General features: G+C 40.1%; 1 protein-coding gene across 1 annotated transcript in view; it reads left to right on the plus strand.

The window, feature by feature from the left end:
- The window catches only part of Nipped-B (Nipped-B cohesin loading factor), a 133,527-nt gene that overhangs the window by 12,082 nt on the left and 95,200 nt on the right, over positions 1-26,245 (plus strand). The window contains exons 6-9 of the mRNA XM_070284836.1: positions 3,874-4,036; positions 4,094-4,998; positions 5,070-5,234; positions 24,275-24,453. Coding sequence (XP_070140937.1) covers positions 3,874-4,036; positions 4,094-4,998; positions 5,070-5,234; positions 24,275-24,453 — 1,412 coding nt within the window. The remainder of the gene's footprint in view (positions 1-3,873; positions 4,037-4,093; positions 4,999-5,069; positions 5,235-24,274; positions 24,454-26,245) is intronic.

Consider the following 26,245-nt stretch of genomic DNA (forward strand, 5'->3'; position numbering starts at 1 on the left):
GAGGAGGCGGAGTTATGATATGGGGATGTATGGCGGCCAACGGCGTGGAAAATCTTTCCTTTATAGACTCAATTATGGACTATATTGACATACTGAAGGCTAATTTGGTTGAAAGTGATAGACGGTTAGGTCTGGAAGGGAACTTTATTTTTCAACAAGATAATGACCCGAAACACACTGCCCAGAATGTCAAGCTTTAGCTTCTGTATAATACAAAAAAAAAAAAACAGTTGCGAACTCCTCCATAATCACCAGACTTGAATCCAATCGAACATTTGTGGGATCTTTTGGAGCGTCTTATACGGAAACGCATCATTACATCCACACCCATGCTAAAGGCTGTAATCTTAGAGGAATGGCAGAAAATAACAGCAGAGGATACAAGAAAACTAGTGGAATCGATGCCTAAACGTCTGAGGGAAGTTTTGAAGACTAAGGGCTACCCGACAAGTTACTAATCTGTAAATAAAAGACGATCTTCTTTGCTGTACGCACACTTTTGAGAATGCTATTTTTAAAGGGGTTTGGGTAAAATGGTCATTATAAGAAAACCGCTAGGCTCATAATTCTGCAAAAATAAAGAGGCGAAGTCAATTGAATGACTAATAGATTGAACCAATTTTTGATTCGCAGTGCAAAATATTTGCAGTTATTTGACATTAAAGTCAATGTTATGATTTTTTATTGTCCTGTACGCAGAGATATGAGAGCAAGTGTATAAGCAAATCAATAAGTATTTATTCAGCGTTCAGCATTTTCGCTTGCATTTCCTATACAAGTTTCTTGATCAGGTTGTCCCTCTACTCCCTTATTGCACACTTTTGCTCTGGATACGGCAAGAGACCTCGCTATTGAGGATCCCAAGGCGTTCAGGGCAATCCCTGAATTTTGAAGCTCCTTGAAGTTTGCTGAATACATTGCAGCCAAATCCATGAACTTCATCTTTATGTTGGTCCATTGATGATATTATCAGGCTCTCGTCGTTGTTCATCTTCGTAATTTTTGTTGTTTCAAATTATTTCAAACAAGCTGTCAAAAACTAACGCAAGTTTTGTAGAATGAACATGCGCCTTGCGTTAATTTAGATTTCGATAGGTAACTTAGGTTGGTGTAAATATATGTCATTTCGTTCACCCGTAGTCAAGCTAGCAAGTTCTGTTCACCTGCGCAGTCTCTAATTATATGTGGCATCACACCACTTTTCCTTTGGCCCTTTCTCACTTTTCACTCAGCCGAAAATCCTAGACAATATCTAGCTGTCTCTCTTTCCTATTGTTGCGACAGACGAACAGACCTCACTCGGTAACAGACTGTCTTCTGTCCTTGTCCTGCTACCCGCTGTCATTGCGCCAGCGACACCTACAGGGCTACAAATACCTGAGCATGCCGAATAATTCTGTTGCGATGGCAACAAGCATTCCAATTTTGCACTTGGCAACCAACTCGCCGACATATACTATTAGGTTAGTATCAAGTATATCCACCCATATTCTAGGCTACTTTCGCTATTATTTTTGGCACCGGTTTCTTCAGCAAATCTTCACGAATCTTAAAAATTTTGGAATATGTTGACTTGAAGTGTATATGATTCTTTTTAATATTTGTATGGAAGCTTGTGGGACATAACTAATAAAATTTAAAAGATTTACTTAAAATAGGTTTAAAACTGTTAGTTTAAAGTTTCATTAAAATATCTAATCATGTTCTCGAAATATTAATAAAAATCTGCTACCAGGGCTACTAGACCCACTCTTCGTCTGCCCTCTTCTACGCAAACTGGTCCCTCAGTTTTAAAGCTAAATAAAACTTTGCAGATAGTTTTCTAACTACTTTCACTAGTCTATAAGTTTTCAGCATATATGTATGTAAGATGAGTAGATAACTCCGCTTAGCTGATTTTTTATTATTGTAAGTTTTTTAAATTATATTTTTTTTTGATTATTGCAAGATTTGCGTCTTTTCTGCGTCTTCCCTGTCAACTCCTAGCTCCCAGCCTGCTCCGTTCAATACCCCTTTCACATGTATATATTTATAATTGCAAACTTAAAGGGGGTATACAAACATTGGCGTTCCGATGTATTCATCTTTTCTGGTTTTCGTTAGATATCGATATAGACCCCAAAAATATATAAGGAAATTAAACTTTTTTGATAAGATTCGGCGGTTACCCAAAGTTTATATTCTTTCTGGTAAAATTTATTAGCGAATATGCCCATATTATTAGGGTACCTAGCGCGAAAAGTAGCAAAAGACCAAATATTCTTCCTGGGCCGAAATGAAATGATCGCACACATGCACCCGTGTACGTGAATGCATGAATACGCATACATGTAAAGGCCTGACGCTAACAGCTAACATGGGACGGGTCGCTAACAGCTAAAATCTAACAGACGGTCTGTCGCTAACAGCAAACAGTTAACATGGGACCGCTCGCTAAGAAATTTTTGTGTCCATTTTCGTTGTATGAAATGACCAGTCTATATGTTGTATGGTTAGTGCTTAAACTTATGAATGAGGGGTAAGGCAGATAGTCTTAAATCTTTAACAGTAATATTTATTATTATTATTTTAATCGGTGCACAATATTTTTGGTTAACCTGTCTTTAGCTAACACAAATAGATTCGACGGTTTTCCTACACGTGAACATGCAACATATAGTTGTTGAGAAAAACATGGATTTTCCAAATGTACACCACAAATGGACATTTGTCCTTGAGACTTATTTATAGACATGGCAAAAGCTAAACGAATTGGAAACTGTAGCCTTTTGATGGGTATAGTGGAATCTGACGGTATCATTGGAATACGTGGCAACAGGACCACTGTTCCTTTAAACTTCCCAGTCAAAATGTTTGCGTCAAGTATATTTTCGGTGATCTCTTTGATGACCAAACGCGTACCGTTGCATAGTTGAGGGGGATTATGGGTTATCGAAGATTATGTGGTGGCATTCCCAGTATATCTAGTGAATTTAAAAATTCAGTTGGAAAATTTAGACTTTTATTTTTATCAACAACAGTAAAGATTGACTGTGGTATCTGGAAGTTAATTTCGTCAACATCAACATTTTTGGCTGCCAAAATAGCCCAATGAATAAGCCAGTGATTATTCAAGTAATTATTCTGTATGTCCGGAAAAATACTCTCAATCAATTCATATTTATCCTGAAGAACAGTGCAAAAATTGTCTTGCAACAGTCTACCTGCATGTTCACCTAATGGTACTTTATTGGCTTTTATGACGATATACTTGATAGTTGTCATTTTGCAATTGTGGCGAAACTCTTTTAATCAATCGAATTAGTTGATTCTGACCTTTAAACAAAATTTCCGGTAACATCACAATTGCTCTTTCCTCTGCTGCTTCTTCTATGAAATTATACTATCACCCAGTCGTCCGCGCTCTTTACATTTTTTTTTTTTTCGGTAATAGTCGAGCCATATCATAGTAAAGCGGCCCATCCACAGTAGAACATGTTAACCGAGCCCGAGCATGTTGAGCTCGACGCAATTTTCGTTAGTGGTAGTGCTCACTTGTGCTCCCAACAACATGCTCGACAATGGATGGCAACGTTAGCACGAACATCATTTGTGTACTAGAGAGAACACGTGCAAGAATTAATTTTTTGCGCTTTCTCTTTTATTTTTATTTTTTCTAAGCAAATGCCATCAGTGCAACTACAGTGCCGCTGTCGTTATCCGTTGACATGTTGACTGCTTGAAAATTTGGCACTAGTTGGTGGGCAAATGAAATTCAAGTTGGCGAGCATGTTCGCCAACATGATCGCCTGTGGATGGCCTGCTTAAACCAGGGCAAAAAGTTTTACTCGTTAAATTTCTGTTATATAACCTTTACATTTAATTTATATACAGTGTCTGGTGACCATCATCTCGTGAAAAGGCGATACTACCAAAACGAAAGAACCGAACATAATTTTGATTGCTATTTAACGCCGATAGAATGCAGTTCCAATATACCTATACCGATTCTAGACGACCACTCGCACATGCCCCCGTCGCAAATATATATTGATCAGTAAGAACTATAATTAATTAATTAAATATAAATTCTAAGATATCATTTTAATTTCAGAATGACTTCAACGAATATTTCACCGGAATATCCACAACTAAAGGTCAAAGAACATTCAATTGAAAACAGTCAAGTTAAAACTAAAACTATAAACTCGCTTAAAAATGTGGACAACATATTTCCGGAAAATCTTGAAAAAGAAATAGTGTTTAATACAAATGAAACAAAAGAGAAAATGGAATCATTTCAATCTCATGAAGATGATTTTCGTAAGCAACAGGCACTCAACTATAATTCATTTTGTGATATTATACATCCGGCAGAAAAACCCTTTCAAAATATAGCTGAAGACTTACCGCAAGATTTGGGGTCTTTAACTTTTAATTTAGAATCAGTAAATGTTCAAAATGTGTCTTTTACAAATGATCAGCCACATAAGGCAATTACAACAAGTCAAATCGAAAACCCTTCAATACCACATCCAAAAAATAAGGCAACACAAGCTATTGAAGAACTCGAGGCAAATCACCAAGAAACGCAACCAAGTGCGAACTCAATTTTAAATAGTAACAGACTTTCATATAGCTCTGACCTCCAACCGAATTTACATGTGGCTTCAACCACTACATCGACGTCTACGTCATCAAGTGGCAAGTCTCAGGTCCGGGTATGTATAAATCGCCTTAAAATTGAGGATACCTGTCTTATGCAGCACAGTATTAAAAAGTTTGTACAAAAGTCACCAGAATTGGCTAGAAGTTTGGGGTTACTACAAGAATCAACTCATCAACCACTTGAAACCTTGAAAATGCTGCCTAAATTTCTGGACCCGGTAACTTCGAGCGGTGGAACGACTGTTATATCTTCAATTGATTCGTTTTCGAGTATAAAAGCTGATGAAAGGAATATATCTGGTAAACGAAAGCAGGCGATATCCATTGGTGATATCCCACCGGAACAAATTTGTAAGCATATTTATTTTAATGATTTCTTATTTCTTATAAATATAAATTTTTTACTTTTATATAATCTATAGTCTCTAAACCCAAAGTTCGCCGCGTTGAAAGAATATTGCCTATGTCAAATCAACAATTTCTGAAGGATGAAGTAATTCGCTCCCAAACATATCAACAATTTATTCGGAATATGGAACAAATAATTGAAATTTTGGACGATACTGAGTCTCCGAATTTTGATTCAGGTATGCAACATAAAAAGTTTAATCTTAATGTAGTAACGCTTGCAAAACATATGGCGCTAGAAAACATACATTAATAATAGGAAAAAAGCACCTTATGCTATTATGACAGCACTGCATTAATTATAGGTTTTATTAAAGATTTGACAGCATTGACATACGAAATTTACATAAGTTCAAGCAAGATGAATATAGGGCCCTTTAAATGAAGCATTTAATGGATTGAGAAAATCGATACATCTAAAAAAAATACTAGATGGCATATGAGAGCGATAGCAAATATACTGCTCTATAAAACAAACATTTTATCATAAAAGTGTATTATTATTGTTTATTCAATTATCTGTTTGTCTGTGCACCGTGGTCGAAGGTTTGTGATAATGGTGTCAAATATTGTCTGCGCAATTAAAGGCTGCCAAAAAGATGTTTTGGCAGATCAGCCCAGCCTTTATTGCTGGCTTTGCGATGCGGTCGTACACGCTAAGTGTCTTGACTTAACGGGCCGTATAGCAAATTTAATTTCGGGGGAAAAAAAAAATGGTTTTCATTACTTTTGCCATGCCTGCAGTGATGATGAGAAGGAAAAGTTATCCTTCATGCGCCGGACCTGAAGCGGATTTAATGAACTTGGTGTCAATTTTCGCAAAGCGAATAAACTGTTCTCAGAGCTGGACAATCAATTTAACAGGTCAAAGCTTGTTGGGTCAAACCCAATTGTATTAAAAACAGCCAAGACTCAGCTAATATTACGTTGTCACATTTGACTGCAGCTGAGCTCTCCGGCTCCGCTACAGAGGCTTTTTTTATGATTACAACTTTACTTTGTTCTGGGCACTCTTGTCGACATCAAGCTGAGCTGAACTGATTACTGAATATAATTTAATGTCACATCCTATTAATTAATTAAATAAATCAATAATAAGCTTTTAATTAAACAAAGCTGTTAAATGAGTCGCCAAAGCCTAAAAAATCAGCTTCTGGTCGGCACACCTCCTCGGTCCAGCCGCCGACCCCAAGACCAGCTGCAAAGGTGTTGAGTTCGGGAGCGGTTAAAGATTCGGCAACCGAAGGTGCCGGGATGGAATTGGCAGCAGCTCCGCCAGTTATATCCCTCAAGTCTGCTGCGGTGTCTTAATCTCTAATACCGCAGACTTCAAAAAAATTGTCATCTATTCCACAGGGTAAAAGTCTCGGACCACCAGCTGAAGTTGGTAATGCTGCATTACCAAAGACCCTTACCGCTGTTCCACCACTAAAAACAATATTTGCTTCCCGGCTTGCCCCTGACCCCGCATCGGAAGATGTACTTGCCCATATACTGAGCAAAAAACCAGCCGAAAATGTGAAAGTGGAAAAACTCAATTTGTCATACCCCGAGACATCACATCGTTAAGGGGTTATATAAAGTTGTACCGCGCAAAAAATGAAATTTTATAGATTTTTTTTTTGACACCATAACAAATATTTATTAAAAATGTTTTGCCGACGTTTAGTACATGTTTCTGGGTACTTATTAAAATTTTTTCATAAAAAAATATTAAATAATAAAAATGTTATGGCCGAATTCCAAGATCGTTTTTTTTCGATGGTGACTTGCGGTGGACATCATATCCCGAGAACGGTTCATCAGAAATCAAAGATTCAAAAAAATTTCGTTAGTCCCTGAACGAAGGATTTGTAAAAATTTTGATAAAAAAAATGTCGATGGTTTAAACAAAAAATGTACTATGTCAAGGTATACGATTTTTCGTTCGCTATAAATAGCTACAACTTCGGTGCTAATGCTCCGATCGTTATGAATTTTTGTGAGAGTATTCTGAACAGTATATACTTTCATACCTGTATATAACCCCTTAAAGATAAGTGTCTTCCTCGATCTCGATTTGTGGCCTGAACACGCTGTAGTTAAGGGGGGATATACATGAAAACGGTCAAAATGTTGGCATTTTTCGTGAATTTTTTAATGTAGGAAATTGCGAAGCAATCTTCGTCAAACTTTTGAAATAGTTAAAAGTGGCATAGGAGATAATACAAAAATGTTGTTATAAACAATATTTTACAAAATGGCGGACTTATGGAAAATATTCCGCAAAGCCTCGAACTTTGAGTTTCCCGGCTATGGACACGATAGAGCGCGTAATTTGTGTCGGAAATCCTCAAACAAAAATGTTTTGTATTCATTATACCTTCACCTTCTATTTGAACCTAAAAAACCAAAAAGAAATTGTGACAAAAAAAATTAAATTTTGGTTTGAAGGGAAAAATGTCATTCTCAGATTTCACTTCCCATCCTCTTAAAAAATAGTAATTCTCATTTTTATTACTCCGATTTAGGTATAGAAGATAATTTCTTGCTGATCATAATAATTTTTGATTCACTCTGATATGTTATATTGTTTTTTGTGTGTCGTGTCGTAGCATAGGTAAAAATGCAGAAATTTAAAGCTGAGAAAAAAAAAAATTGGTCAAAAAATTTTGGTTTACACATATATCCCCCCTTAAGGGGTTATATACAGCTGTGATAGTCGAAAAAATCGATTTTTTTTATTATTGCATATTCTTAAAGTATATACTGTTGAGAATACTCTCACCAAAATTCATAGCGATCGGAGCATTAGAACCGAAGTTGTGGCTATTTATAGCGCACGACCTGCACGTCGCACTATGGTTTTTTTCGCGTTTTTTTTTGCATAAACTCTAATTTTAAACCTATTGATCTGAAATTTGGTATGTATACATTTTTTAAGCTTCTATGATGGCCTACCAAATTTCAAATGATTTGGGGCACTATTTCATATAGCTGCCATATAACCGATCTGGCCGATTTGCACCAACTTTTTTGTTTTTCAAGCTATTGCTTTGAAATTTGGTTTGTATAAATTTTTTAAGCTCCCAAGATGACCTACCAAGTTTCAAATGATTTGGTTATATTTAAAAAAAAAAATTTTTTTTGGGCGAATGGGCCAGATCTGTTATATGGCAGCTATATGAAATAGTGCCCCAAATCATTTGAAACTTGGTAGGTCTTCTTGAAAGCTTAAAAAAGGTATTCAAACGAAATTTCAATACAATAGACCTAAAATTGGAGTTTATAGAAAAAAAAAACGGAAAAAAACCATACTGATATGGTACTAGAAAATGTTGATTTTTTCGAAAACGTGTGGATTCGGACAAAAACGGTTAGTTTCTCATTAATCTGCACACTTTGGTTAATAGTTTCTCATTTACAACTTTTTGCAACTCTTTGCCATGCAAAAGTACTGATCCACGAAACACAGCTACACTTGTTAAGCTCGCTCTAAAAATACACGTAAACAAAAGACGGTACAATTGGACAAAAACACATAACAACGACAGAAACATTGGTAAACTTTAGTTTTATATACCTGGACAGTCGTTTTCCATATTTATTCATTTAACTTCTTCGTAAACTTTTGCCACAACAAACTATCAAAGTCGCACAATTTTTCGCGCCAATTTCATACAAAACAGCTGCTACATAATCAGCTGACTTTAACAGCTGGCCAGCAGAACAGTGTTGCTCCATATGTTAAAGTTACATATTTTTTTATTTGTCTAGGGTATTTAAAAATTAAAAATAAAAAAAATTTTAAGATACATAAAAATAAAAAAATTGACTTTATGCCAAAAAAAAACGCGAAAAAAACCATAGTGCGTCGGTCGAAACAAACTTGAAACTTTAAACGCGATTATCTCAGAATCGTTTTTTTTCGAAGTTACCTTTGCGGTGGACACGATTACTCAAAAACTATTAATTCGATCAACACCAAATTTTGACTACTTATTTATTATAATAAAAACTAGTCCGTGAACGAAGGATTTTCAATTTTTTTGAAAACTTCCTTTTTAGAGCATAAAAACGGAAAATTTTACCCCTTAAAAAGGACATTTTTTGTTAAAATCGTCGCCATTTTTTTAAGTCAAAATTTTTACAAATCCTTCGTTCACGGACTAGACAATACAATATACTAACGAAATTTTTTTGAATTTTTGATTTCTGATGAACCGTTCTCTGGATATGATGTCCACCGCAAGTCACTATCGGAAAAAGAGGGTATTTGAATTCGGCAATAACTTTTTTATTAGTTAATATTTTTTTATAAAAAAAATTTTAATAAGTACCCAGAAAAATGTACTAAACAACGTCGGTAAAACATTTTTAATGAATATTCTTTATGGTGTCAAAAAAAATCGACAAAACTTCATATTTTTGCGCGGTACAACTGTATATAACCCCTTAAGGAGTACGAGAAGGAAATAAAGAAAAAACGGCCTGTGGGAGTAAGACCTCCAAGGCCGTCACAAACCACATCGACCATAGGTGCCATAAAACTAATTACCTCCCTCCTAAAGGGTGCGCCATCTTTTATGTCGGTAAACATTGTAAACATTGAATATCTTTGAAAATAAACAACCGATTTTCAAGTATGAGATATTTTTATTTAATGTGGTTTCCTCGTTTTTTTTTTTAATGTAATTTCATTCTAACTCGTCTATATAGTTAGCGATTCGTGTCGTACGTCACACGGCTGTGCCCCTCGGTGGGTTGGCCGGTGGATGGAAGCGGTAGTGCCATATCTGATAATGAAAATATGTAAAAAAACAGCCAAGTTATAATATTTTTTTCTGAAAAATTTGTCGAACATTTGTATGGCATCTATATGATATAGTCGTCCGATCCGGCTCGTTCGGACATATATAAGAGTAAGAGTATTTAGAAGACTATATACAAAGTTTCATCCAGATAGCTTTAAAACTGAGGGACTAGTTTGAGTAGAAATGGACAAATGAACAGATGGACATGGCTAGATCGACCCGACTGTTGATGCTGATCAAGAATATATTATATATTAAAGATAATGATTTATACATATACAACTAGATTGGTTTTATTAAAATTCGGAAAACCTACTTCTTAAATCGTGTAAATAACAATATTTAAAATTTGAAATAATTAATATAATTTGGAGCCTAGGTATCTCATCCTTGCCCTCGTTAGGGCCGGACATGAGATGCTTCAGGGTTCCGGTTGCCTCGGATTCATCACATTTCCGGGATTTGGCGTTGTCGGTAATCCCCAGCTTGACTGCATGTGCAGCAGGCAGTGACCTGTTAGAATACCCACTAACATTCTGCAGTCCTTCCGCGGAAGATTCAGCACGTAGCGAGTGAGTTTCTCGTTGTGCTCTTTCTACATGATTTTTGATTTTCTGTTGGTTGTGAAATTACTCCTCCACCTGCTCAGCTCGTCTCTTTAGCTCACTTTGAAGCGTTCTTAGGGAGACAGGAACATTTTCTGCTCTTTCCGACGCCTTCATTTGCAAGTTCGTCCGCGGTCTTGTTACCGTCTTTGCCTTAGTAGCTGGGAACCCCGTAAATCCTCACTGACTTAGTCGTGCTCAGGCTATCTAGTGACACCCTGCTTGCCAGTACATTTTTGGAACTAACCGCTGATGATTGCATGGATCTTATCGCCGCTTGACTGTCTACGAACAAATTGACCGCCTCATGTGGACGGTTTAAGCCCTGCGCAAGCTCTGCTGCTTTCCTGATGGCGAATACTTCTGCCTGGAAAATACTGCAGTGGCTTGGTGGCTTATATGACAGCCTCATTTCAGGGTCGGAATATACCCTGATACAGAGTACTGTTGTGTTTACATCCAAGCACGTTCTGGGCATCATGTAGGCAGATGTACCACTCATGTAGGCAGATGTACCACTCATGTTTTGGGAGACGAGATGTGTGTGAAGTCGCGGTGAACGGACGCCCGCGCGGGCGCTCCGGCTAAGTCTCGTGCTGTGGCAGTGCCCCTAGGGGGAAAAAGTGGTAGCAGTGCGCGGGATGCAGGATGAGGGCTGTCTCCAGACTTACCTGTCGAGGCACGGCTCCTGCGGTCCGCGGAGGGCACTTTCTGTGCCCCTATGCTCCGGTGAGATGGTCGACGGCCAGGGGGAAGGGGGATCTTTTCTTCCGAAACTTTCTCTTTTATCTCTTTAGTTGCCGCCCTCTCTTTGTGGGCCAAAATGTGGATGCCTCCACATATTTGTGCTGGTCACGCCAGCTGACTGCTCGATCAGCTGGCGTGCAGTGTAGTGAAGCGAGCGCAATGCAGCTGTGTGGCAGCACTGCAGCGCCGATGCACTATACATGCGCACATTAGCGCCACCTATGGTGTAAAAAACCCCGGCACGTGACAGAAGCTGCTTGCTACAAGCTTCAGCTAACGATCGCTGCGGAATCCGTAGCATATATTCCCGGGCTGCTGCCCGAAGTCCTTGGCAAGGAGTCGGAATTTGGCCATGTTCCGTCGGAATTGAGGTTCGCACACGTTGCCAAATGGTGGAAAAGGTCACGGATCCGACCGACTGCCATCCCCTCCGCCCTGGCGGTACACCCAAAAAGGGGCTCTGGCGACCGAGGCGGGGCGGTATAACCCCCATCAGTTAGAAGTCGGAGGGAAATATTCGACCAGCGAGGGAGGCTCCGTGTCGTCCTGACCTGGTGGAAGTGACCGCCACACCCAATCGACTTAATCCACGCAGCGTCTGCCCATACTGGGCGGCTGCGTGATCTGCGTCTGCGCCATAGTGGCCGGCAGTGGAACTAACCTGGCAGCAGGTATCAGCTGCACACTAACCCAAACCCAGGTAGCGTCTGACCCACATTGGGCGGCTACTTGGTCTGCGTCTGTGCCATAGTGGCCGGCAGTTTATTACCCACCTGGCAGAAGGTATAAAATGCAGCCCCCGCATTGGGCAATAATGCGCAAAAAAGGAATGTCGAGTAATAACAATACTACTCCAGGTGGCAGCCACAAATGGCTGGTCCTGCTCCCGAAACCAGGAAAGCCACCTGAAGACCCATCCGCCTACAGACCAATCTGTCTGATTGATGGGGCAGGCAAGGTTCTGGAGCAATTGATCCGGACGAGACTTGAGAAGGCCATTGCCGCATCCGGCGATCTATCTGACTCCCAGTTCGGATTTAGGAAGGCTAAGTCGACGGTGGATGCCATTTCCAAAGTGGTGGGCATCGCAAAAGCAGCCATTGCGGGGCATCGGTGGAAAGGAGGCGCGAAGGAGTACTGCCTGATAGCCACGCTCGACATCCGTAACGCCTTCAACACGGCGAGATGGGGATGTATACTGGATGCTCTATCCAGCTTCGGGGTACCCCTGTACCTCCTGGAGTTGCTGAAGAGCTACTTTAGAGGCAGAACCCTGGTGTACGACTCCGATGGCGGTGTCAGATCCACAGAGCTTTCCTGCGGAGTTCCGCAAGGGTCGGTCCTGGCACCGCTGTTGTGGAACGCCATGTACGATGGTGTTCTGCGTCTCCCGCTCCCAGGTCGGACCGAGCTGGTGGGCTTCGCCGACGATATAGCTGTAGTCGCAGTCGACAAATATCTCGCAGGGGCCGAAGAGCTGTGCGACAGGAGCATCAGCCGCATAAATTCGTGGCTGTCTAGTGTTGGCCTACAACTAGCGCCACAGAAAACGGAAGCCGTGCTGGTGAGCAGCCGGAAGAAGGTGGAGGTCGCAACCATCCGGGTGTGCGGGGCCCCGATCAGATCGGCCAGAGCCATTAAATATCTGGGCGTTATGATCGATACGAGGCTATCCTTCCGCGAGCACCTAACTTTTGCTAGCACGAAGGCCACCACAGCGGTGAGAGCAGTCGGCAGATTAATGCTGAACCACAGGGGCCCGAAGCAGGCGAGCAGGCTGCTACTGTCCAGCGTAGCTAGAGCCAGCATGCTCTATGCGGCACCAGTTTGGGGGCATGCACTAACGACCCCGGCCTATAGTCGTGGTCTGAACTCAGCTCATCGCCTCGCGGCACTTCGAATCTGCAGCGCCTTTAGGACGGTGTCCGACCAGGCTGCGCTGGTCCTAGCTGGGACTCCTCCGCTGGACCTGCTGGCAACGGAGAGGGCCAGTATCTACGGCCAGTCAAACGGCAGGACGCTGACGCCTCGCGAGAAACAGGTGTTTCGCTCCGCGGCGAAAGACGCCACATCTGCAGCGTGGCAAACGCGATGGGAGTCTACGACCAAGGGAAGATGGACGTATCGCCTGATTCCCCACCTGGACAGCTGGCTGAAGAGGAAGCACGGCCAGGTAAACTTTCACCTGACTCAGATCCTCAGCGGCCACGGCTGCTTCCGGAGCTACTTGCGGAGATTCGGCCACGAGGAATCTGATATCTGCACGCACTGTCAGGGACAGCTGGAGGAGACGGCAGAACACTTAGTTTTCAGCTGCGTGAGATTTGCCGGTGAGCGAGATACGCTGGAGGCCAGGCTGAGAAGCACCATCTCAGTGGAAACGTTGGTTCCTCTGATGCTAATGTCCGATGAGAACTGGCAGGCCGTGTCGGACTACGCAGCGATAGTTACGACGGAGCTCCGAGCGGAGGAGCGACGTAGGAACAGCGAGGCAGCATAGGTCGGGATCGGCGCCCGCGCGAAGCATTGCTTCGCGGCCGTACCGCGCGAGCAAAACGTCCCGATACTTGTGTGACCCAACCCTCTATCCCCCACTATTGTATTTAGTCTTTCCCTTAATAAACGAATTAAAAAAAAAAAAAAAAAAAAAAAAAAAAAAAAAAAACTCATGTTTTGACGAATTTAACTGTGGCCAAATCCTTGTAGCGACCAGTTTCCTGATTCAACCAGACGTTGTGCCGCCTTTCCTGCTGTCAGTTGCGCTTGGATATCTAGGCGATATATATCCATTATGGTTTCGAGTGCTTTGGTAGGGGTTGACCTCAGCACCCCTGATACTCATAGCAGTGGCTGCCGCTGGGTTCTCTCCATAAGTTTATTATACGTTTTCTTTTTTATCGCTTATCACCACACTAAGACACCATATAGCAGAGTCAGAGGCACCACCGATATGTAGACCCAATGCATTAGAGCGAGTGAGAGGACCCATGTGCTGCTAAGCATCTTCTTGGATGCACGAAGCGCTTTGGTGGCCTTTTTCGCCCTCTCTTCTACATTGGCCTTCCACATCAGCTTGCGGTCAAGTACAATCCGAGGAATTTGACTTGTGTTTTCGGGGTCAGCCTGGTTTTGTTATTTTTGGGGGGATCCATTGCGGAACCTTGTATGAGGGCTGCCTTCTTAGGCCCGCGTCGCCGTTTGCTCCCATGTGCGTCCATACAGGCGCACTCTGCTGAGCGTTGCCTTTTGTTGGCAAGCGTCTCCTCCACCTTGTGGGCGAATCCGCCCGTTTATCTCATGTGGGGAAGTTTGGATGCGGAGGGAGGCCTTGTACTGTGCCTAAGCCTTCATCCCCTCGCTTGACCGTCTTGGCCCGTCCCTGCGCTGGGAGCTGGTGGTGGTGAGAGCTGGTGGTTTTGGCGAGTGGAGAAGGCTTTCTTCCTTCTCTTTGGAGAGCTGCACGCTCTCAAGGTCCGAGTCTGTATTGACTATGACACGTGAGCGGCTTAACTTCCCCTGCGTTATTTTTTTTTTAATTCTTAGGTCTTCTAAAAAAAAATTGTAATATTATTTTGGGTTCAGATTTGGAGTCCTTTAAAAATTTCCTTTTGGATACGTATGCTTTGGGAGTTGGAAAGACTTATCCGCAGTTCTCGGCGAAGATTCCCACGATTCTACAGTGGTTGTTCTTTGAGCAATGGCTTGCCTTCAGTCGTACCGCGCTTTGAGCTCCTTTGTTCCTGATCAGATATTCTATTGGGATTATGTTTAAAACGTATAATGAGTATAGGTCCTACAAGTGCTTTGTAAAGCCAAATTATTATCCTGGTGTAATAGGAATCCAGTAATACTGCTATATACTTTGCCTGCTGTGATAGTCCCAGTTCTATACCATCTATACCGTTTTACATGGGTTAACATCCATGAATTGAGTTAGCAAGCGCCCTCGTCTTTAATTTGCTGATGAAGTCTTATGTGGTGTCAGTTCGGCTGTTATACTTCTGTTCGTTAGCGTTGCGCCGATTCATGCTTTAATGCCTTCTTCAAGTGATATCTTGTTAAGGGAGCTTACGATCGAGTGTACGTTTACGGTGTTAAAGGCGCCTTCTATGTTTAAGAAGGTGGCCATTGTGTAATTTATTTAAAAAGCAGCCCCTTTTCTATGTATCTTACCACTTTAAACAGCGCTATTTCTGTGGAAATGGCTTTCCTTTACGTGTGCTATGCTTCAGAAATGCTTTTCCCCGTTTTTCCTCTCATGTGCACATCTAGTGTCTGTTCAGTATTTTCATTATGGAATGGTAGTGTCGTTTGGGGAATGCTCGACTTGCCATTCATCACCGACCTCGACGGAGTTAGTGCCTCTTCATCTGACCGCACCAACATATCTTCGTCCTGCGCATTCAATAAAGTCGACCGTGGCTTCGCCCCTAAGCCTTGTCAAGTCAACTACCGACCCAGGGTTACCCGGCCCTGAGAGAGCTTAATCTGAACACATCGGGATTAACCATTGAGTTGCGAAACTTATAGTTAGCTACGCCTAATTTGAGGGGAGGCCATTTCAAGACTTGTCGCGCTAAGGAGTGGGAGTCATAGGATTTTCGGGTGTGGAATCTGTTGATCTCATTCCGTGGTGAAGGTGGTAGATTGATATTCACCTACGAGTCGCCTAGATACACCAGTAAAGCCAAGGAATATCAGCAGCAAAAGTTTTGCTGATCTTGTCTTGGTCTTACCACCCAGTTAACGGTAAAGATGCGAGCAAATAAAATCAAAGTCCACGAACAACGTTCTGTTAAATATTTTAAGACCTAATTTGAGGTGGAGAAACGATTGGAAAGAAAAAATATTTGTTTTCTTGATTTTGGGAGAAAAATGATTTGTTTTAGCGGAGTCGCTTGGCCGCAATATCAATACAGACACAGTGGATCACATCGTATAAAATTTGAGAAGAAAAGCGAGCGTAATTTCTCTGAAGACGTCACCTTGAATATAAAATGTTAAATTATCCCAACAAAAAATTAGAGATACGAAACCACTGGATAGCGAGACAATGTACTTTGGTGAATTTACTTGGTTGCAATATTTATTAACACAGATACACTGGATTTATTCCGTACAAAAAATTTAACATCAACACAGGCAAAGTGGATCAATTCGTAAAAAATAAAGAAGAAAATCTAGGGGCATATATGTTCATACGTGTAAAAGAGAATACTCAGAATATAAAAAAGTGTGCGTAATTTAAGTCATTTAAGTCAGATGTTACCGTAATTTAAGTCACTATATTATTTTCATAAAAAAAGCCTATTCACTAGATATAGCAACATTAAACTCGTGCTGTGGCAGTGCCCCTAGGATTAAAAGGTGGTATCTGTATGTAGAATGCAGATTGAGTGGAGTCCCCGGTCTTACCCGTCGAGGCACGGCTCCTGCGGCCCGCGGAGGGACGAGGGGTAGGAGTAAAGGGGATTCTTCTTCTTTGTGGGTCAAACGTGGATGCCCCCACATATTGTGCCGGTTGATTGCTCGATTAGCTGACGACCAGTGTAAAGTAAACGGTCGCTGCGAAAGTCGTAGCATACATACTCGGACTGCTGTTCCGTCGAAATCTATGTCTGCAACCGTGGCCAAACGGTGAAAAAGGTCATGGACTGGACCGACTGCCATCCCCACCGCCCTGGCGGTACATCCAAAAGGGGCTCTTGCAATCGCGGCGGGGTGGTATAACCCCCAACATAATGAAGTCGGTGGGAAATATTCTATCAGCGACAAATACCTGGTTTAATTCAGTCTTGCTTCCAAGCTGAATATAACTAGCAAATCCACGTAGCGTCTGCTCACACTGGTCGGCTGCGTGTTCTGCGTCTGAGCCATAGTGGCCGGCAGCTACAGCACCTGGCAGAACGTATATAATACGCCGAGCATTGGGCTACAATGCAATAAAATCTGGAATGTCTGTGAATAAAGATTCTAATCCAGATGGCAGCAAAAAAAATGGAAATCCACCCGTGGGAAAATCCACGATTAGGGCAAGGATTCTGGAGGCCGCCACGTTAGGTAATGCACCAAGCCAGGAGGAACGATCGGGCAATGGGAGATGCAGCTGCTTTCAGAAAGAGCAAGGTGATAGCCCGCTCCCGTGGAAGCGGCGGAGACTCAGTTAGCCAGACGGCACCGCCCCCAGCCCCCTCAGGCAGGCGCGACGCCCGAGAATCCAGCCCGCAGCCCACGCAGCGCCGATGAACGGTACTAGAAAGACTCTGACAGCGCGCCCAGCGAGGCTCCGAGTGCCAGAGAACCGGCAAGGGAGTTCGGGAAAACCCGCTAACCGAGCCCAATCTCCAGAATGCCGGAAACTCCTGGAGTACCGTGGTCAGAAGGAAAAGGATAACCCGCAGAACACGCTCTGAGGGAGTGATAGTTGAAGCAGCGGGGAAAACCTACAGCGAGATTTTAGCACTGGTCACACGAAGGGAAGATAGCTAGCTGACCGACCTCGGAGAGGCAGTCAACAAAGTGCGTAGGACCGCTAGAGGAAATCTGCTCTTGGAGGTAGCCAAAGGTGGCTCAGAGAGCGCCGAATCCATGAGGAACAGCATCTCTTGGGTTCTTGGAGACACGACGGTGGTCAGAGCCGTTACAGAGGATTCGAAAGTCAGCGTCTTCGAAATCCGGAACCTCATGACAGAGAGCGAGATCCGCACATTGCCATAAGGTGCAAGAGCCTGGTCGACAGGAGCGGCTGCTGCATCAAGTGTGGCGAATCAGGGCACAAAGCAGCCGTCTGCTATACTTACCGAACCCTACAAGGTGAGGGAGGGAGGAGCATGGCCGAAGGACCGCTCTGGCAAGGCGGCCTTTTAGTTCTGTGGCGACGGACAGCGGCGAATGTCCAATATCATGGCAGCTGATGGATTCGTGCGATCGGAAGTCACCGGCTACTGCATATATAGCTGCTACTTGGTCCCCAGTCTCCCGCTGGAGGCGTTCAGTAGGATCCTGGACAACCTGTGCTGCGATCTGCGTCTCAGGGTCAATGTTGTAGTCGGAGGCGATTTTCTCGCCCTGGACACTCTCTCTTTGCCGCGGCCCATAAAGGCGTACCGGCCGGACACGCTATGCACCCAGGCATTCGCCAATGCGCTGACTGATTGTCAGCCGAGGCGCTGGGTGGAGCTAACGAGACTGCAAACCAGACGCAGCAGCCCTGGAGCATGCCTGCGACAACGTTCCGTAGCCGATCTCCAAGCGCCTTCATGCTTAGAGGCAAATGAACTGGGCACGCGTCTCCTCTCGAGTTGTCGAGTGCAGCGAAGACTTCAAATCGGCGAGGAAAATTATTAAATTAACTGTAAGGGAGGCGCTGAGGGACTGGGGCGAATGTCGCCGATTCGATGAGGAGAGAGACGCGCAGGAGGCGGTAGCTGGGTCAGCGATCAGGGTTGACACGCTGGTGCCGCTGATGCTGGCGGACCCAAGGATATGGGATGCGGTGGCAGAGTTCTCAGCCAAGCTGATGAGATCCCTTAGGACACTGGAGAGAGGGAGGAACGAGCGGACTGACTGTGGGTAGCATTGCTTTGCGGCCGTACCGCTCAATACGGAGCCTTTGCAACGTTAATGTCGATATATATGTCGTTATTGTTATTGTTATGTGTAAATACATATAAAAATATATGAACATGTCGGAGAATTCAAGTCATCTCCAAGCAGGTCGTCAATATTGGTCGCTTGTTGGCTCGTCTTTAGTTATTCCGCACTCAGTTCTGGCGAACTAGACTAGACCTAGCAACGCAAATGAAGCCACACACAGTCTCAGTTCGCAACCTGAGTCCCCATACTACCAGAACTAGTACCTATTACTAGCTTAGTAACCAGCTCAACCCATGGTCACACCTTAAAGTCTCATGGCCTCTTCTGGCCTCCTCTCCGACATAAATATATACCTACATTTTTCAAGTGGGTGGGGTGGAGTTCGAAATATTAGTAATATTTAATATTATTCCGTTATTTGGGCACCATTGTCCCGCGCCGCTGTCGGTGTCTTATATCTGGGGAAGGGTTTGCTAGCAATCGGTTTGCCAGGCGTCTGCCGGTTGCTTTCTTCCTTCTTTGCAAGAAGTCTAGCTTGGGTGATACTATCTTCGTGCGTATCGGTCCTAAAGGGTGTTGACCCAAAAAATCGAAATTTTTTGCATAAATCGCTTTTTTAACTTATGTGAAATAAGTGTTTAATTAGATTTTTCGGTATTCACTGTAGTTACAAAGTAACAACTGAGAAGACATGCTCCTCAGAACAGCTTACTCCTGCAATGATTATTTCTTTTGTGTTTTTCTCGAAACCACGTTTTTCCAACTGGTCAACACGATTTATAACAAGAAAGGAAGCTAACTTCGGCACGCCGAAGTTTGTATACCCTTGCAGATTGGTTTTGATGTTTATATTATAGATTTAAATGCTGAAAACACACACAAAACAGAGTTTCATTACATTTTACCTATACTTATTATGTTTACATTTTGACAGTTACAGTTTTACATTCCCAGCTTTACATTTTCTCTACATTTACCGATCGTTTATATGGCAGCTATATGATATAGTTGTCCGATTTTCATAAAATTTATACCAAAATTCTAGAATAATAAAATAAGCTTATATCTAAAAGTAGATAAGAATATGTTGAAAAACAACGAAGTTATAATTTTTTTCCTATTCATTTGCCGATCGTTCCTATGGCAGCTATAAGATATAGTCGTCCGATTTTCATAAAATTTTTACCAAAATTCTGAAATAATATAAAATGGCTATGTCTCAAAAATGATTCATTGAAAAACAGCCAAGTTATAATTTTTTTTCTAAAAATTTATCGAACATTTGTATGGGAGCTATATGATATAGTCGTCCGATCCGGCCCGTTCCGACATATATAGCAGTGAGAGTATATAGAAGACTATATGCAAAGTTTCATTCAGATAGCTTTAAAACTGAGGGACTAGTTTGCGTAGAAACGGACAGACGGACGGACGGACAGACGGACAGACGGACATGGCTAGATCGACTCGGCTGTTGATGCTGATCAAGAATATATATACTTTATAGGGTCGGAAACATCTCATTCACTGCGTTGCAAACTTCTGACTGAAATTATAATACCCTGCAAGGGTATAAAAAAATCAAAACGCAAAGCGTAAATAAGTATAATATAATTTAAATTCCCAATTTCCTTTGAAAGTTATAAAATATAGTTGTGGAATTTTCATAATATCAATATTAAAATTTTAGAATCGTAAAAATGCCATACTCGAAGAATGTGAAAATATGTTGATAATTGTCGAAGTTAGACTTTTTTCTTGTAATTCTTCGATCGTTCCTATGGCAGCTATAATATATAGTCATCCGATTTTCATAAAACTAAATATTACATTTTGAAATAATACAAAATGGCTACAAAAGAAAATAAATATTCGTTGAAAAAAAAAAAGTTATAATTTTTTTTCTAAAATTTTTCAGATAGTTCCTATGGCAGCTATAGGATATAGTCATTTGATTTTCATTAAATTAAATACGAAATTAGAAATTAATACAAGATGACCATATCTCAAAAAAGATAAAAATTCGTTATAAAACAAAGAAGTTGTAATTTTTTTCTATTAATTTCCGGATCGTTCCTATGGCAGCTATATGATATAGTCGTCCGATTTTCATAAAATTTTTACCAAAATTCAAAAATAATATAAAATGGTCATATCTAAAAAATGGTGCAAAACTATTGAAAAACAAAAGTTATAATTTTTTTTCTAAAAATTTATTGAACATTTGTATGGCAGCTATATGATATAGTCGTCCGATCCGGCCCGTTCCGACATATATAGCAGTGAGAGTATATAGAAGACTATATGCAAAGTTTTAACCAGATAGCTTTAAAACTGAGGGACTAGTTTGCGTAGAAACGGACAGACGGACGGACGGACGGATAGACGGACGGACAGACGGACAGACGGACATGGCTAGATCGACTCGGCTGTTGATACTGATCAAGAATATATATACTTTATAGGGTCGGAAAGGTCTCCTTCACTGCGTTGTAAACTTCTGACTGAAATTATAATACCCTGCAAGGGTATAAAAAGCAACTTAACCGATTTTCCTGAAATTTTCAGAATATGTTCAGCATACATGCGGACATCGCCTAGACTAGAATCTTTTGGAAAGCACTTCGGCACCCTGTACTTCGAAAATTGTACAATTTAAAAATAAAAAAAAAAAATAACAAAACTCTACTTAATAACACATGGGCTGGAAAGTCCCGGGTCTAAAAAAGAAAAAAATTTAAATTTAATATGGTATTTGCTTTATATATCAGCTTAATCTTTATCAAGAGCAACGCAATCATTCCAGCGCTGGTCTAACATTTCTATACCACTTTAGTAGAACGATTTATCTTTTGTTTCAAAATGGGCCTCAGTTTCAGCGATACCTTCTTCATTCGTTAACATTTTTTACCGGCGAGCATTTTTCCAGGTCTGCGAACAGCCAGTACACAGTGGTTGCGCCCATAGGCCATAAATCGAAAAATCGACTTGAAAATAATTACTCAAAATGTTAAGAATTTGTCTCTAAATTGTCTATATTTTGTCATTGCAAACTAGTTTTCCCGGAATTCTAACGGGACATTCTAAAAAAAGAATGCAAAGTGTGAACACGTGTTCAAGTTTGCTGCTGCAGCTGCGTTTAGTGAGCTTTTCGTCAAAACAAAAGTGAAGTTCAAAGTGGTCGGACGTTCGCAAAAATGCTCCAAATTGAATTATTTAAAATGCATTTTAAAGTTTAAGGTATTAACTTTAATAAATTGGTTTTATGAAAATTATCTGACTAATTAAATATTATTTGTGTATTCTATAGCGATTAACCCTTTTTTGTCTATTTTGTTAACGTCTTTTTCATGTTTAGTTAAAGTTTTAGTTGTGATGCCGCAAAATGCCACATATAATATGTATGTTAATGTGTTCGTCTGACTTTTAGGGTACTGTGTGCCAAAAATCAGCTGCAGAAATTTGCAGATGTTAATATAATCTTAAAAATACTAACACAGGTGAGGGTAAGATTTTAAATTTTTTTTTCGTAATTTTTTTTTTTTTTTTTTAAATAAAGGTTTAAAATATTAAAAATATTGTATCAAAGTTTTACATCGATTATTACAAAACTGACGAAGTTATGGGTAGTTGAACGGAGGTCGTTTGGTGTTCGATGTATGAGTATCATAAAGTTTAAAGCGTTCTCCTGAAAAATGCCATTTTGAAAATCGGTGTACTCTATAACTCAAAAACTACTTAACCAATCGGTTTGAAATTTTGAACATAACTTTGAAATTTAATTGTACAGGTACTCACGTAAAGCTTTTTTAAATTGTTAATGTTAATATATATATTTTTTTTAAATTAACTTAATTTTTGAGTCGAAAATAGGGGTTTTGACTTCCAATTTTGATAAAAAATCGGGAAAAATTTTTTAAAATAAAAACGTCTCTTAAGTACCTTGGGGCACTAATTCTTTAAGGAATGCAATACATTTTTTTGATATCGGACCTTTTTGTGGACAGTTAGGATGTACACCGAAAACCAACTTTTATTTGTGGGGACTTAGGAGATTAGCAATATAGCGTAGGCCTGTAAATATTTTTTAATACAAAAATTAAAAAAAAAAAAATGGTTCAAATGTTTTATTAATTTATGGTATTTAAATCATTAAGCTAACTTTAGCCGTTTCGCCAAAACATTTTTTTGAACAGTGGGCAGTTTTGCACCGAATTAGCCTTACCCCCCTTAAGCTGTGTGCATTTGTTGCTAAACAAATAAAATACACAATATATAAGTTAATAATTTTTTTTTACTTTTGGACACTTATATTTCACCAACATTCTCATTAAGAGATAAAAAATTAATTTTAGCTCTTGGAAAAAAATAATTTTATAAAAATTTTGAATGGGAGCTATAAGATATAGACATCCGATTTTAACCAAATTTGGTAAGAATGCATAAACCTGTTCCAAACATATTATCTGTGAAATTGGTTAAGATATTTTGAAAAACAAAAAAGTTTTTCATACTAAATGTTGATTTTTAACAGATTGTTCCTATGGCAGCTATATGATATAGACGTGGTATAGGGCCAATTTTTTGTGCATATACTTAGAACATTTTTCTTGATTTTTGGTATTAATTTCGTAACGATACATCAACTATAAGTATTTTTGGCCGCGTCTCCATACAAGCCCAACCACTGTGCAGTAGTCACTGGGAGCCAAATCTGGCAAATTCGGTGACTTGGGAGCAATTCAAAGTTCAATTCATTTAGCTTTGACATTATTTTGATTGACTCAACATGTTCTTGTTTTTGGTCAACTATGAGCCAACGCGGCAGCTTTCTCATAGTCAAATGCTCATGCAATATAAAGCCAACACATTCTTTTGATATATTTACGATGTCAGCTAACTCACAAAAGTTCACTTTTTGATCATTCAAAACGATTTTGTGGATTTTTTTTTATTTTTTCTTGTGTTACCGCCTAATTTGGACGTCCACTTTAACTGAAAAAAAAAAAGATGGCTCCTATAAAACTAGCGCCATTAATGTGTTAGGCCCGGGACTTTTCAGCCCATGTGTTAACTGGTAAAAGCCGGGGTTTTGTATTCAAACTATGCGTTCTTTTGTTGAATATCAACACTTAAATATCACTTGAATATCACTTGAATATCACTTAAAAGCTAACAGTAAGAAAAACGCATCACTCAATGCCCTTGGCAGACCGCTGATGAAGCACAAGTTGCAAAAGTCGTACGATCCCTGACCACCATCAGGACAAAGGCAGGGCCCATAGCGGTGCACTTTTCTGGCTCAGCTCTCAGAAACTGCGCTGTTAAACAACAAAGTTTATTAGGTGATACCTTGGCTTAAAATAATTTATTTACATTAAAGAACCCATTTTTATTTTAATTGCTTTAAAATATTTTACTTTTCAAGAAAACCTATGAAAGATATTAATAAAATATATCATTACTTTTTCATTGCAGAAGACGTCGACGAGAATATTGAGTGTATATCTCCAAAACTTCTAAATATAATGAGCACTGATGTTGCCAAACTAAAAGCTAAACAGGCACTGGATACGATACCGAAAAATAAACTAACCCTTCTCATTAATTATGCAATGCGCAACATTTATTTAGCCAGAAACTATTTTGCTGGGCCGGTAAATATTGTGTTTATTTACATATTTGACTAAAGATAATATTATTATTCCTTGTATTATCATATTGAAAAATCTAACTAGCTTGTTGTTGGGGAACCTCTTATTCATATCCATCGGTCTGTCTGCGTAAAAAAGAGGCTAAGAGCAGTACTACCAAATATGGTAATATCATTCTTCCTTACCCATGCCCATTACTGCCTTGTTATTTATAATAAACGTATACGTGAGCTATTCTCTTGCATTATGGATTAGGTAAATTGAGCTCGAATAAATAGGAGAAATCACTAAATTCACTCTATATAAGAGCCATTAAAAAATCATAATAATTTCTGTGTTTTTACTAAGCTTTTTAATAATTTTATTCAAAAAATTGCAACGCAGTGAAGGATTATTTCCGACCGCAGACCAGTCTTTCCGCTTAGACGCCAAGAAGGCTTTTTCCTATTTACATTAGAATATCAGTCGAAACGGAAGAGTTCGGACCAATATAATAGTTGAGATAGTTTTTCAATTTACCTTTTATTATACCCTTGCAGGGTATTATAATTTCAGTCAGAAGTTTGCAACGCAGTGAAGGAGACGTTTCCGACCCTATAAAGTATATATATTCTTGATCAGCGTCAACAGCCGAGTCGATCTAGCCATGTCCGTCTGTCCGTCTGTCTGTCCGTCTGTCTGTCTGTCCGTCTGTCTGTCTGTCTGTTTCTACGCAAACTAGTCCCTCAGTTTTAAAGCTATATGAATGAAACTTTGCATATAGTCTTCTATGCTCTCACTGCTATATATGTCGGAACGGGCCGGATCGGACGAATATATCATATAGCTGCCATACAAATGTTCGATAAATTTTAAAAAAAATAATTATAACTTTGCTGTTTTTTAACATTTTTGCATAATTTTTTAGATATGGCCATTTTATATTATTTTAGAATTTTGGTAAAAATTTTATGAAAATCGGACGACTATATGATATAGCTGCCATAGGAACTTTCGGAAAATTAATATTAATAACATTATAGCTTCGTTGTTTTTCAACGCATTTTTATTTACTCTGAGATATAAGCTTATTTTATTATTCTAGAATTTTGGTATAAATTTTATGAAAATCGGACAACTATATCATATAGCTGCCATATAAACGATCGGTAAATGTAGAGAAAATGTAAAGCTGGGAATGTAAAACAGTAACTGTCAAACTGTAAACATAATAAGTATAGGCAAAATGTAATGAAACTCTGTTTTGTGAGTGTTTTCAGCATTTAAATCTATAATATAAACATCAAAACCAATCTGCAAGGGTATACAAACATCGGCGTGCCGAAGTTAGCTTCCTTTCTTGTTTTTAAATCCTTATTAATCTTAAGTGGGGAGTAAGGATAATTCGCTGCAAAACGGGCCACTTTTCTAACAAATCATTTTGGCGAAACAGTGAAACTTAGCTTAAGGGGGGACATCTGAGTAACTGGCAAAAAAAAAGCCCATTTTCTAGAATTTTTTTTGGCCAAATGAAAAAGCCAATCGAAAAATTTTAAAGTAGGTTTGATAATGTTAGATGTGAACTACGAAATAATTTTTTTTTTATAAATCGAAAACAAAATGGCAGCTGTGCAGCATGTCTCCGTAGGCCCTATTTTTTTGAAAGGGGTCCATGGCCGAAAACCTAACGTCCTTAATATTTGATCTAGAACAAAAAATCAAATTTTGTTAGTTTTTGTATCTCAACCGCTATCGACACCACACGTAGGATTTTTTCGATATTTTGATTTTTAGCAAAATGGTGAGTGATTAAATA

Source organism: Drosophila kikkawai, chromosome 2R (assembly GCF_030179895.1).
Source record: "Drosophila kikkawai strain 14028-0561.14 chromosome 2R, DkikHiC1v2, whole genome shotgun sequence".
In the NCBI taxonomy this organism is placed as follows: domain Eukaryota; kingdom Metazoa; phylum Arthropoda; class Insecta; order Diptera; family Drosophilidae; genus Drosophila; species Drosophila kikkawai.